Source organism: Acyrthosiphon pisum, chromosome X (assembly GCF_005508785.2).
Source record: "Acyrthosiphon pisum isolate AL4f chromosome X, pea_aphid_22Mar2018_4r6ur, whole genome shotgun sequence".
NCBI classification, from domain to species: Eukaryota; Metazoa; Arthropoda; class Insecta; order Hemiptera; family Aphididae; genus Acyrthosiphon; species Acyrthosiphon pisum.
This window is the reverse complement of record NC_042493.1, coordinates 16,344,437-16,357,442: the sequence shown is the minus strand read 5'-3', so window position 1 is coordinate 16,357,442 and position 13,006 is coordinate 16,344,437. Positions and strand designations below refer to the sequence as shown.

The following is a 13,006-nucleotide window of genomic DNA, read 5'->3' as shown; positions in this document are numbered from 1 at the left end:
GTATTTCCATTATACTTGTATTGGTAGGTAAGTAATTTGTGTTTATAATGAATTATGAATTCTGGTGGGTTTACAAAAGAGTCACTATAATAATAATTAATATTGACTTTTAACGTTTTCTTTATATACTTAAAAGTTAAAAATCACATCAGAACTTTTTTCCTATTTGTTATCGCATCGCCTCGTCATATACAATTATTTATCGGCAGACATGAATGTGCACCAAGTCAGGTAAAAGTACTTTTTTGAATGAAACTGTCCCACTTACAGTTAATATTTATCAGTGATTATTAAGTCCTAAAGAAAGGACAAATATATTTATAATTTACATTTAACAAACAATTTACTATTTAATATTATGTTCTAGATTCTGGGTAGTGAGCGGAGCAATGATGTATTGATTTTACCATGATGTGTGTGGTCTGTCATCACCTTATGAGTTATAGGGCAATAAAAATAATTTCGACTTTTATCGACGTTCTTTTAAAAAAGAATTATATATACAATAGTAATACTAATAATTAGTCATTATTACTATACATAATATTATAATGTAAATCAAATCCTTATTATATATTATGACAACTAATCAAAAGTAACAGTAGCTTACAATTTATGAAATAATTACTGACACTGAGGCGAAAGCATCATAATATTATACTATAGTTACTCATTGATTGGGAAGTCCATCTATGTACCTATAGTCCATAATATTTTTATTGAACATAAAAACTACAAAAAACTACACAAAACTTAATATTTAAAATGTTATAATATGAAATAATTAATTTAAAATTATTAAATTATTAACAGATATAAATTATAATATACCATAGTACAACTGATGGTCAACCGGTGGTGGGGTGATACATTTAAATTTATGCTGTGCGGTAGAGGTACAAACAAGTAGGTACCCTTTTTTTCATAACTCGGTAATATTGTCATGTGATATTATGACGATTGTTATTATGTAAAAATAATGAATAAAATATCGATAATGTTGGAGGTTCGACAAGAAGACTATTAATATAGCTGTATCAGTCTTGTAATATTTATTATAATAATAATGTATGCAGTTCACTTCGTAGAGGTATATTTTACATTGCATTTTGATGGCAGATGAGCCGCCGTATATGGTATATCACTATATGAGTAGGATATTATGCATTTATTCATAAAACAAAAACAATAAATACTATAACGGTCCGTTTGCTTATAAGTAGTATTAGCTTGTCCGCTATCGACAGACGACGTTTTACACTTAGGTATCTATTATTTTCATAGAAATGGAGAATTTGAGGTAAGACAATATTGTCATTTTATGTACCTACATACTTTACTTTTGGATATTATAAAATAATTACATGGTTAGGTGTCTTGGTATCTGGTTGTCTGAATCATATTTTAAAACTTTAAGTCAAACGATCAATTAATAAAAATTAACTGTATAACAAAAAAATTAATTGCACCCTTCATTTTCATTATGCTTACCGTCTCAACACCACTCCTGACTTGCATAATAAGTACCACTGTTCACCTATTTATTTCCAGATGTAATACGTATATAAGACATCGATTATAATATAGTTAAAGATGTACACATGTATGTATGTATTGTGTCTTTACACTATAATATGTGTAATAACTGAACTAAATTAATGATCAAAAAATAATATAAAACCTGTCATTTATAGTTTTATAGTTTTATATTTTAACTTTTCAAGTAATTAAATTATTAACAACATATTTACATCAACTGTTTCTAATGTGACTCTTATGCAGTTATTTAGTGTATTATATTCAAATTTGTGATTTTTTTTCTTTAGTTCAAAGTCTACTAATTTACCTAAAATATACTTATATTAACACTATTTAACAGTAAGTTGTTATACCATGTTACTAAAAATGTATTTAGAATATATCAATGAAAACAGTTACAGAAACGTATCTTTTTCACCAAAACTCAAAAATACTTGTACTAATATTGTAACTTCGACCTCATAAATACTTTATTATTTTTGTATTAATTAAACTAAAATATATATTATGTAAGTCATGAATGTATTAAAAGCAAAACGATATTGATATCTATAATATTATAATAATTAATAAGTATAATGTTTTATTAATAATATTTATATTCATTATTTTTTATCGAGATATAGGTAATATAAATGTCATAATATAATACTGGAGTTTAATTTTTCAGAAACTTTGTTATCTTACAATTCCGCGAGGGCTTGGAAATAGTTAGTAAAAACTGGAGAATTAATGATAACAGTTTCTTTTATCCAATGGGAGTTAAAAACAGAAACGATTATTTAAAATTATTAAACACCATGGTCCGCCCAGGATATCATAATGAGAAATATAATTGGTTACCTCTCTATGTAAACAAAATATATGGTTCTGAAGGTAAATATTTCAAAACTTTCTAAATTAATTTATAAATAATAAATAATATTATATAATTAACAAATTATACTGCGACAATATAGGGATGATGATATTGAATTAAAAAAAATTTTTTTAGTTAATATTAATTTTATAAAAATTATTTTTGACTAAAAGATAGGTACACGTATAGACATGCATCTATTATAACTACTTGAACTTATACAAATTTGACTTAAACTAAAAATAAGAATCAAGATTGGCGATATTTAGGTATATAAATATATGTAAATATAGGTATGTAGCTAATGAAAATATTTTGAAAGTTGATTTTTTCATTAAATATTTAAACAGTTATGTTGTTGCATAACTTACTGTAAGTTTAAATAGTTAATGGTTCCAATAATAGCCGGTAAAATATTCATGAAAACATTAGGGTCTAAGACACACTATGTAAGATTATAAGTTGATAACCTGTAGATATAATTATATGAAATAATGACATATCATAATTTTTCGTATTCAAGTATTATTGTTATTATAGTTAAACAGTATTTTATTTTGAAACAATGTTTTAAAATACATTAAGTAAGTTATGTTAAATATTAAGTACATATTTTATACGTATGACTTAATATAATCGAGTCTCGAACTGTATAATTCAAAATTTTGTCTTGCCCCTTGAAGTGGTTTTAAGTTGTGTTTGAGGTATATAAATCTAAAACTACATAAGTCGCATTTATTTTGATTCTCTTTGAGATTTCACCTATTAAGTTATCGAGACTCGACTGTAATATCTATTACAGATAGTACAGTCATAGTTAGTAGTTGTAATTAAATTTAAATTTTCATAGATAATAATTATTTTCATTTTCTAGATGTGTTTGGAAAAGCAATGGGTAAATTAGAATGGTTCAAATATTACAGTTCCATTAGTGAAACTGACGCTAAGAACCCGTGCAATGGATATGCCAAAAAAAACTATCCTTCACCAAAAAAATTAAACTCGCCAAATGTTGAAAAAAAAAAGAGTAGCAGTGAGCCAGCATCCAAACCTTTGAAATTTCCGACGCCTCTACTTGATTCGTTGAATAAAAAATCGCCAACCGATTCAATCACATTTAATAGCAATACTATCGACGGTACTAAGGAACTTTCGGCCAGTAACATTAACAAAAATGTACCAACTACCTCCACTCAAAGTTCAACCATAACGATGGACTGTAATTAATATATTTTATTCATATATTTTATTCAATATCAAGAGTATAATATATAATGTGGTATTTATACATTTTAGCTTGTTCAAAAAAAAAGAGTGATGCTCCAGTATCCAAGCTTTCAAAATGTATTACTCCTTCCTCAGGTACGGCGAAATTAAAACCAATTACCGTTAAAACTCCGCTAAAAGACACCGTAATTTCTGAAAGCTTATCACGTGGTATGGTCGATGACAATAAACCAGCTTCTTCCACTCAAATCACTTCGTATCAAAGTAATTGTATTTCTTTTCATTGTATAAACATATAAAGTTGATAAGCACACAACATTATATTATTTTAAACTACGTATCAATGATAGTTCTTACTAAATTCAACAGCTTCGTCATTATTTAAGAATACATTAGAATTTTCGTTCATGGCAAGTACTTTGGTGTAACAATTATGACAGTTAATTTCACAGTGCTGTATTGGTGGGAGGGGGTGTATAATACTCACACCTCTAAATTTTTAGTACCAATGTATAGGTAAATTAAGACGATACGTGTAGATATACGGCCGTTTAGCCCCGAATACCTATATTAGGTATAGTATTTTCAGTGGCGTAAACAAAATACTTTGTAATTATTTGCATCTTATTATCTACTGTAGATAGAAGTTGATCATTAAAAAAAAAAAAAAATTGAGAACCAAAAACCAAATAAAATTTGAAAATCCATATAAACTCAATAATTACAAACTATTATTATTTACACATTTAATACATATATATCATAAAGATATGCTTATTGCTTTTGTATTATTATACTATATCAAAAAATTATGTATTGAAATATAAAATTAGATTTTTAGCATCAGATAATTTAAATTAACCCAATTTGAGTTGTCTGTAAAAGCCATACTTAATAACGATAAATTTTCATCGTTTTTACCTTTTGTTAAGTAGGTACTTCAAAAAATATCCAAACCTGACCTTGGTTAATGATAAAACTATAGGTTAGGTACTTTACGTAGCTTATAATATATTTAGGCAGCAGAGAAAATATTAATTTCGAGAGAAGGGATAAAAATTGTATTTTAATACGATAATGTTGTTTGTATTTACTATTTACCAATGTCACCTATAGGTATACGTAAAAAAAAGGCATACGACCACAAAATATATGTTTAGCAATAGGTACACGAATGGCTAATGATGACCATTATGCATCATAACGATACACCAGTTACTGGTATAATTATTTTGTATTTATATTAAATGAATAGTTTATTATTATAGTATACAGTTATAGTATATTTAATATTTTAATTAATTATGTAAACATGACTTATATCTGTTAATTATATAGAGATCAATCTAATGCCACAGCTAAGTATGTCTGTACCACCATCAAATGTTTTCGATCCAAATAATATTCTTTGTAAGTATCTAAATTAAATATTTATAAAAATATTAGTTTAAGTTTATACTAATTCTTAACATTAAGGTTTTTAACTTTTGAAGTGTAAAATAACTGAGTATTTAGTAACACTATACACCTCGCGGAAAAAAAATTGCAATGTTTGCATACATTATTATTTATTAAAAATCAAAATATTTTTTTGACTTCGTTAATGTATAGGAAAAAGTGTGTTAAGCTAAATAGTAAATAGTAACTTTTATTTGTCAAGAACTTCAAAAAAGGGGGCAAGTGGGTGTCGCTCTAATGTACAGTAGGTTACAAGTGGGTCACTGTAATGGAAGGTGTTAAATTTAAATTAAATAATATAAAAAAAGTTTAGTTTTTTGTATACAATTATTGTATACGAAAAACGATTCTGAGCAGAGATGGCTCCCAAAGATATTTTATATTATAATTTTATTGTTACCATTAATACGGTAATTATTATTGTTATTATTTTTTTTTATCATCATAATATTTTATAATTACTTTTATAATACTTTATAAGTTTCAAGTACCCACGAATAATATTTTTAAAATTAACACAAAACTAACATCGTTCTTCTTCGTTTAAATATCTAATTTTGTCCAAATTTGAAGATGAAATAAATATAAAAAATAAATGTGGCTTATATTTCTCAGATATTTTAGTTACAGAATATACTACTTACATGGAGCCTTGTTTTTAAATGTTCAATCCATAGCAATTAAAGTTGAACATTTTATACATTTTTAACTACAACAATTTAAAATTTTAACTTTAAATGCTTTTAAAAAAAATTTGGCCTATGTATTTTTAATATTTTTCAAATGCTATTGTAAAAATAAATCATTAGCCTTGTATTCAGTTTTCATGCTTTTTGACACAACAAATAAAATTGTATTAACATTTATAGGAAAAAACTAAAAAATTAAAATTGAAAATGTTCTTAAACAGCTCAAAACTAGTAAAATAGATTTTATCAAGTAGATAAAATAATTACATGGTTAGGTTAGGGTTAGTTATATGGGTTTAAATGTCAAGTGTCTATGGTTATTGGTTTTTGATTTACAAAAAATAAAAAATCGTAACATGTGAAATATTATGCTTTAAAAATTTGAACTTCAAACGCTCATAGAAATGAATTTTGACTTTCCAGTAGAGATTTTTTTTTTTAAAAGTTAGACAAACTTATGAGGAATCTGATATTAAATTTTCAAATCTTAGATTTATAAAGATAATTTTTTATGAATTTCTAACTCCAAATATTTGCACATTTTCGTGATTTTTACGTATTTTTACAAAATTTGAAATTTAAATACTTATAAAAAAAATTGTGACTATGTATTTTCAATATTTTACAACTGATATTGTAAGACTATATTAGGAGCATTGAATTAAATTGTCAAGCTTTTTTACCTAACAAATAACATTTTATTGACATTAATAGAAAATAAAAACTAAAAAAATTGGAAACTGAAAATGTCTGTAAACAGTTCAAAACAAATTAAAATATTTTGAAAGTGTATAGAAAATAATAATATAAATAACCTGTGAAAGTTGCATGTATCTATAGTCATTTGTTTTATAGTTACACGAAAACCAAAATTAATTTTGTAAAAACTTATTTTGCGTGAAAATTCTTGTTTTTCCTTAATTTTTATTTTGTATTTCTCTGCGCTTTTAAAAATTATTGGGAAATTTTGACCTCCCAAATATACTAACTAGATTCACTTTCCCATCGAGTAAGATACTTTTGATGAAAATCGAAGCAGTTTTACTGCCCCAAACGGTGATGACAGAAACAAAAATAAAAAATAAATAAAAAATAAAAAAACACAGTTCTTTGCAAAATCAATACATTCATCGCTCCAATCTAAAATGGGAAAGTATACGCTCTGCATACCTATATAGTAAGTTTCAAAGGTACCTCGTTATTGAGTCACGGTAATTTAAATTGTCTTAAATTATATTTCCAATGATAAATAATTGCATGCCGAAAACGATTCTGAGCGGAGACGATTTATCAGACTAATATAATATAATATTATCAATAAGTATATTTCTATTTGCTAATTTTTTTAGAATTCTAAATTTATTCTACTATTAATTATACGTGATAGGTTTAATATGTAGCATGCGCAGCAATCAGTGTACACTTACAGTTAATTCGCATAAATATATCATGTAGGTATTATTGCACAGTGCTTAGCTTTTAACATGAAAGTAACCGTCGAATGGTGTTGTACAAATACTGGTATAAATACTATATTTTATTAAATAGCTTATAATAAATAGTTTATAAATTAGTATAAATATTTTTAAAATTTCATTGAGTATCTATAGAAAATAAAAATATACATAATGGCAAAAAGATTTAACTTAGACAATTAATATTTTTTGAATATTATAAAACAAATACCTAACTAAAATCGTTGAAGGAAAAAATCGTTAAATTTGAGTTTTAAATAAATATAATAATAATTGTGTGCATGTATTTTTGACATTTTTTTACATAATATGTAAGAGTAACTTCTGCTTTAAATATTCAAATTTAAAATTGTATACATTTTTAACTAGAAAATCGTTTTCAAATTTTCGCGATTTTTCCAAATATGTCAACATTCGTAATTCAAAAACTTATAAAAAAAGAAATAGCAATGTATTTTTGTCTTTTTTTGATATTTTTAAATAGTTGTTGAGGAAAAAATTATGAAGGATCTCGTATTAAATGTTCAAGCTTTTTGATTTAGAAAAATATTTTGTCGAAATGAACCGAAAAAAGGCAAACATCTAAAATATTTATAAAGAGTTCAAAAAGTTAAAAATTATTTGACAGTTATAGAAAGTAATTAGGTACTATAACAAATATTTTATGAACATTCTAAGTATCTACTATGGTTGCTTTTCCTTACTATATTGAAAAGAACAGGTATTTTTAAAATAGGTACCTAGGTATATGAACTAAATCTAATTTTTTTTCCTGAACTACCATTCACCAAATTGAATGTTTGAAATGTCCTTGTTTCAAAAAGTTACAAACACATATCAATACAAAACCAATACTTACTACGCTCAGAATCTAAGATTAATTAAAAATATTGGATACAATTAAATATGTTGAGGAGAAGAAAAAAATTATTATTTGTTTAAAAATACTTGGACATTTTAGTAGATAAATATCTCAAATTAAAATTTACTTATAAGTCAATATAATATTAGTGTTTATTTCAAGTATTATTTCTATATTATAATGCTGATAACGTTGTTTTCTTGTGTGATAACCGACCTACATTTAATTTCTATTATTCATTATAGATCAAAAAATTATCAATATTGAAAACGTCATTACGGGTATGAATTCAAGAGTTACAAGATCATTGATTAATCAAGACAAAATTATCAGTTTAATAGAAAAACAAAACCGAAAAACTTTAGCAGAAAAGTTGATAGACTGCAAGGTGGCGTCAGAATTTGAAAACCATTTTACTTTATACTTTCCTCTAAAGACATTGGATGATGTAATTGAATTGGAAAAGTTATTAATTGAAAAACAATACTATAAGCTTTTAGTAAGTAAAGCTGTATATATTATGTTAATATATTTATAACAATACTACTATTTAATGATATTATTATATTCTTACTTTAGGCACTACTTTAGACATAACCAACTTACAATATATAGGTAGTTATTAATAAGATCTAGTTAACCAATTTATTAATTTTATAATTATTATTATTTATTGCCATCTACATATCTAATGATTACAATATAATACAATAATAATATATTTCAATTATTTATCTCGATACAAAGCCCCCCCTCACATCCATGTTCGTGATTCAATATTACCCCCGCCCTTAAACAATTCCTAAATACGCCACTGGCATGAACAATCATTAAACATTCATTGAATCAATTGTGAGCTAATCGTACCTTAAACATGATTTAATGGCCCATTACATTTAATTGAACATTACATTAATTAGTTATTCATGCTACCCGTAAATAGTATAGTTATTTGACATACCTAGATACGTCACTACTTTGATTATAAGGAATATCTATTTATACTAGGTACTTATTTCAATAAAATATTAATATATTTTTTTTACCTCGACTGTGTACTTAATACTCACTGTACACAGTGTACAATGTATACATTATAGATATATAACAGGATATTGCGATGTAATAAAGGAATCATCATTCGTGAACAATTAAATTCCGTACTTATAAATTACAAAATATTCATTGATTTTTTAAATGTTAGAAACGATAAATTCACAAATATGCTTTTATGCGATACTTCAATACTTGTATATTGGTTCATTATAATTTTATATTGTTTCAGAAAACTAAACTTTTATCATCTTCTGGTGCTGATTTAAAATCTGTGATAGTTAATATCATGACAAAATTGTTCACAAGGAACGTAGCAGTCAAAATATCGCTCACTGCAACTTCGTACTTTAAACGTCCTACACTGCAAGTCACTAATAATATCAATCTTAAAAACAAAAACATATACAAACTAATTATAGGTACCTATTCTTTGATATATTTTTACTAGTTACTATATTGATTTAATGATAAGATCTTGTTATGCGCAGTCGAACTTTGTTAACTTGAACTTTTTGGCCGGTTCCTCCAATTTTGAGTTACCCAAGTCCGTCTATAATATTAATAGTTATACACTTATTCTACGTCATGATGTCATGTTAAATTGTTGGTCTATTTTTCTAAACATCACTTTCTAATATTCTAATAAGCATAAAATAGTATTGTACGGTGTTAAATATGGTAGTTTTAAAGAGTAATTATAAATAAGGAAATAACTAATATAGTTAGGTATATGTTGTATAAGTATTAAAAAAAATCAGGATCTTAATGAGTTATATGAGAACTTATCAAAAACTTACCTATCAAAATTAATAACTATGTATACCAAGAGTAACTAAAATACTTTTCATTCCAAAAAAATATTTAATTTTTCAGTTTTTCACCATCATGGCGTACATTAGTTTTTACGTTACATATTACAATTATACACGTGTATAACGTACGCACTTGAAATAAAGAATTTCCAAACTACCTGTATTTTGATGAGAATTTTGCCGAGAAAATAATATATGGATGTAGCTTAATATGACGATTGTCTAATGTCTTATATTATAATAATTAATAAAACGTTTAATTTTAATTAATTTTTATTTCTTTAGATGCCGTAATGCAATCATTAAAATGTGACGAAGAGCAGATTAATGCATCAATTCGTGCCTGGTTAGTACACATCAAAGAAAAATATGATGAAGCAGAGCAAACCAAAAATCGATTGCAGTAACGATGAATTTATGATCTAACATAATAGATCTAAAATGTTTTGTCATATCAATTAAACGTAATAACTAATTTATAATGGTGGTGGTGTTTTTTTCACTTAGATTTAACTGATTTAAGACAGCGTTACATTTTTATTGAATTATTATTCGAAGTAATATTTTAAATATAAGTTCTATCCTAATAATCAATAATGCATGTATTATATATATAAGACATAAGTATATATATACATTATATAACTAATTTGGGACATATATAAGATAGAATTAAACTGGGTAGTATTGATTTGTATATTAAAAAAAAAAAACTAGTTACAATTGATACATAAAATGGTAACTTTAAATACATAATATTGTGAATTATGACTTTATTCAATTGCTGTTATTTTTTATAGTATTAATATACATGACTAAAACGGTGTATCTGTGTCTTTAGATTGTTATTTATATTTTTATGTTCGGTAGTGAGTAGTGTTTTTGACTTTTTAGTTCTTAGACTACTTAAATTGTATTGCTTGTCATAGGCACCTACTTATTTTGTATTTTAATTATATGGAATTTAACATAAGACTCTAAAATATAGTTACAAGTTTGTTATTATGCAAATATCGGTGAACAAAATATACGGTCCCAATTGCCTTTGTCACCGCGGGTTTTTTATTTATAATAAAAAATACATATTATATACATAATAAGGCTGTACATTGTTTATATTTCAAACGAAATATTCGATAGCGCTGACACTTAGGTAGTACCTAAGATATATACCCAACTAATAATTTTAGTGGAAATAATTTAAAGTTAACATAATAATATATTTATACATAATATAAAAAATAATTCCAATTTCATATTATATACTTGAACATGCTTAAATCCTTAATTAATATATGTGTGTGTGTGTGTGTGTGTGTGTGTGTGTGTGTATGTGTGTGTGTGTGGTTTAAATTTTTCTATCTAATAATATATTATATATTATGCACTTCTTACTACAAAATATTTTAGTTATAAACGTCTTTCTGGTTGCCACATAATATTACACGACGCACACGTCCTTGTGCGAACTCCTTAAAAAACGATCGGTGTGGAATTGCAATAATATGGCAATATACCTATTGTGCATATTATGTGCATGCGCTGTTAATACTAGGCGAAGCGTTTGTAGACAAATACCGAAAACTGTTATACTATTGCTACTAAAACTCGTCAGAGTGCCCGACCGATGACTATAATCAAAGCTAAATTGTTTAATGATCGTTACGCATTCACGCCATTTTCTAAATTAATGCAGTATGAATGTGTAGTATTAATAATAATATTTTGTAATTGAGCGTAATAATATTCAATGAGTTTAACGTACAAAATTAATTAAATTAAATTTCAAGTACCTAATAGTTAAGTTTGTCAAATTTTCATTAAATGTATGATGAAAAAAGGTGGGTAAGTGGATGTCACTCTGCTGTACAATAGGTTACAAGTGGGTCACTGTATAATGGATAGTATTAAATTTGAATTTAATGATATAATATCACTGTATAAGAAAAACGATTCTGAGCGGAGACGGTATTTCAGTCTAGGTATAAGACATATTTTATAGTTATCTATGGTATTAAAAAAAATTTGACATATAATTGGTATCAATAATAAATTCCAAATTAATCATATCACAATATCCATTAGGTACTTTTAACGCGTTATACATCAACAACAAACCGTGATACTATCATAGATATATAATAGTATACTTAATATTTTCACGAATTCTTACCTCAAAATAATTTGCTAATTTTCGTCATTTTTCCATATCTTGTCAATTTTTGAACTTTAAATGCTAATAAAATAAAACTGTGACTAAGGATTTTTAATATTTTTCAAATCTCATTGTAACAATATATTAGGAGCCTTGTATTAAATTTCCAAGTACTTTTTCTCAAGAAAGACAGTTTTATTGACATTCATGGAAAAAAAACTAATAAAATTGGAACCTGAAAATGTCCCTAAACAGTTCAAAACAAATCAAAAATATTTTGAAAATTTTATCATGTATAGAAAATGGAAATATAAACAACCAGTGAAAATTGCATGTATCTAGGGTCATTAGTTTAATGTTACAACAAAATTCCCGTTTTTCCTTAATTTTTCTTTTGATTTTCACGGTGGATTTGAAAACTACTAGGAATTTTAAATTTAGATCACCCCAATGCACCAACATTATTCAGATATTGCAATTGAAAATCGAAGCATTATTTTGAATACTTATCGTGTACACAGACACAAAAAAAATTTTTTAAAAAAAACACACATTGTAAAATCAATACATTCATCGTTCCACTCAGAATCTAAAATATTATGGGTATAATATGCTATATTTCTAAAAAATCAAAAAAAAAAAAAATTTAATAATTAATTAATAAAATGTCTTTATTTTATTTACTTAGGTAATATTTAAATATTTTTAACATAATGTAATACAAAGTAGGTATAACCTAAAGAACTTTTAATATGTTTTATATAACCTTGTAATGTGGTTCTATGATTTATGACATACGAGTGTATTAAATGCACATTCATATTTTATGTTCATTGCAATTAAACAAATACAAAGAGGGCTTTTTAAGTATCTA

The 13,006-nt window shown here is 25.4% G+C and overlaps 2 protein-coding genes across 2 annotated transcripts; both read left to right on the top strand.

Annotated features, from left to right (window-relative positions):
- Positions 1-1,130: 1,130 nt before the first annotated feature.
- Positions 1,131-9,037, top strand: LOC107884012. The gene is made up of 5 exons (XM_029485576.1): positions 1,131-1,300; positions 3,273-3,617; positions 3,695-3,889; positions 4,964-5,035; positions 8,355-9,037. The coding sequence occupies exons 2-5, from the start codon at positions 3,290-3,292 to the stop codon at positions 8,645-8,647; spliced, it is 888 nt and encodes a 295-aa protein (XP_029341436.1). The 5' UTR covers positions 1,131-1,300; positions 3,273-3,289; the 3' UTR covers positions 8,648-9,037.
- A 211-nt stretch (positions 9,038-9,248) lies between these two features.
- LOC115033279 lies at positions 9,249-10,589 on the top strand. Its single transcript, XM_029485575.1, has 2 exons — positions 9,249-9,584; positions 10,263-10,589. Exons 1-2 carry the CDS (start codon positions 9,341-9,343, stop codon positions 10,382-10,384), a joined length of 366 nt encoding a protein of 121 aa, XP_029341435.1. The 5' UTR covers positions 9,249-9,340; the 3' UTR covers positions 10,385-10,589.
- The last annotated feature ends 2,417 nt before the right edge of the window (positions 10,590-13,006 follow it).

Excerpts from the sequence above, each read along its gene's own strand:
- LOC107884012 (XM_029485576.1), top strand. The coding sequence starts at position 3,290 with ATGGGTAAATTAGAATGGTTCAAATATTACAGTTCCATTAGTGAAACT. Across the intron at positions 3,618-3,694 it reads TTCAACCATAACGATGGACT|CTTGTTCAAAAAAAAAGAGT; the intron begins GTAATTAATATA and ends TATACATTTTAG. Across the intron at positions 3,890-4,963 it reads TCAAATCACTTCGTATCAAA|AGATCAATCTAATGCCACAG; the intron begins GTAATTGTATTT and ends TTAATTATATAG.
- LOC115033279 (XM_029485575.1), top strand. The coding sequence starts at position 9,341 with ATGCGATACTTCAATACTTGTATATTGGTTCATTATAATTTTATATTG. Across the intron at positions 9,585-10,262 it reads CATATACAAACTAATTATAG|ATGCCGTAATGCAATCATTA; the intron begins GTACCTATTCTT and ends TTATTTCTTTAG.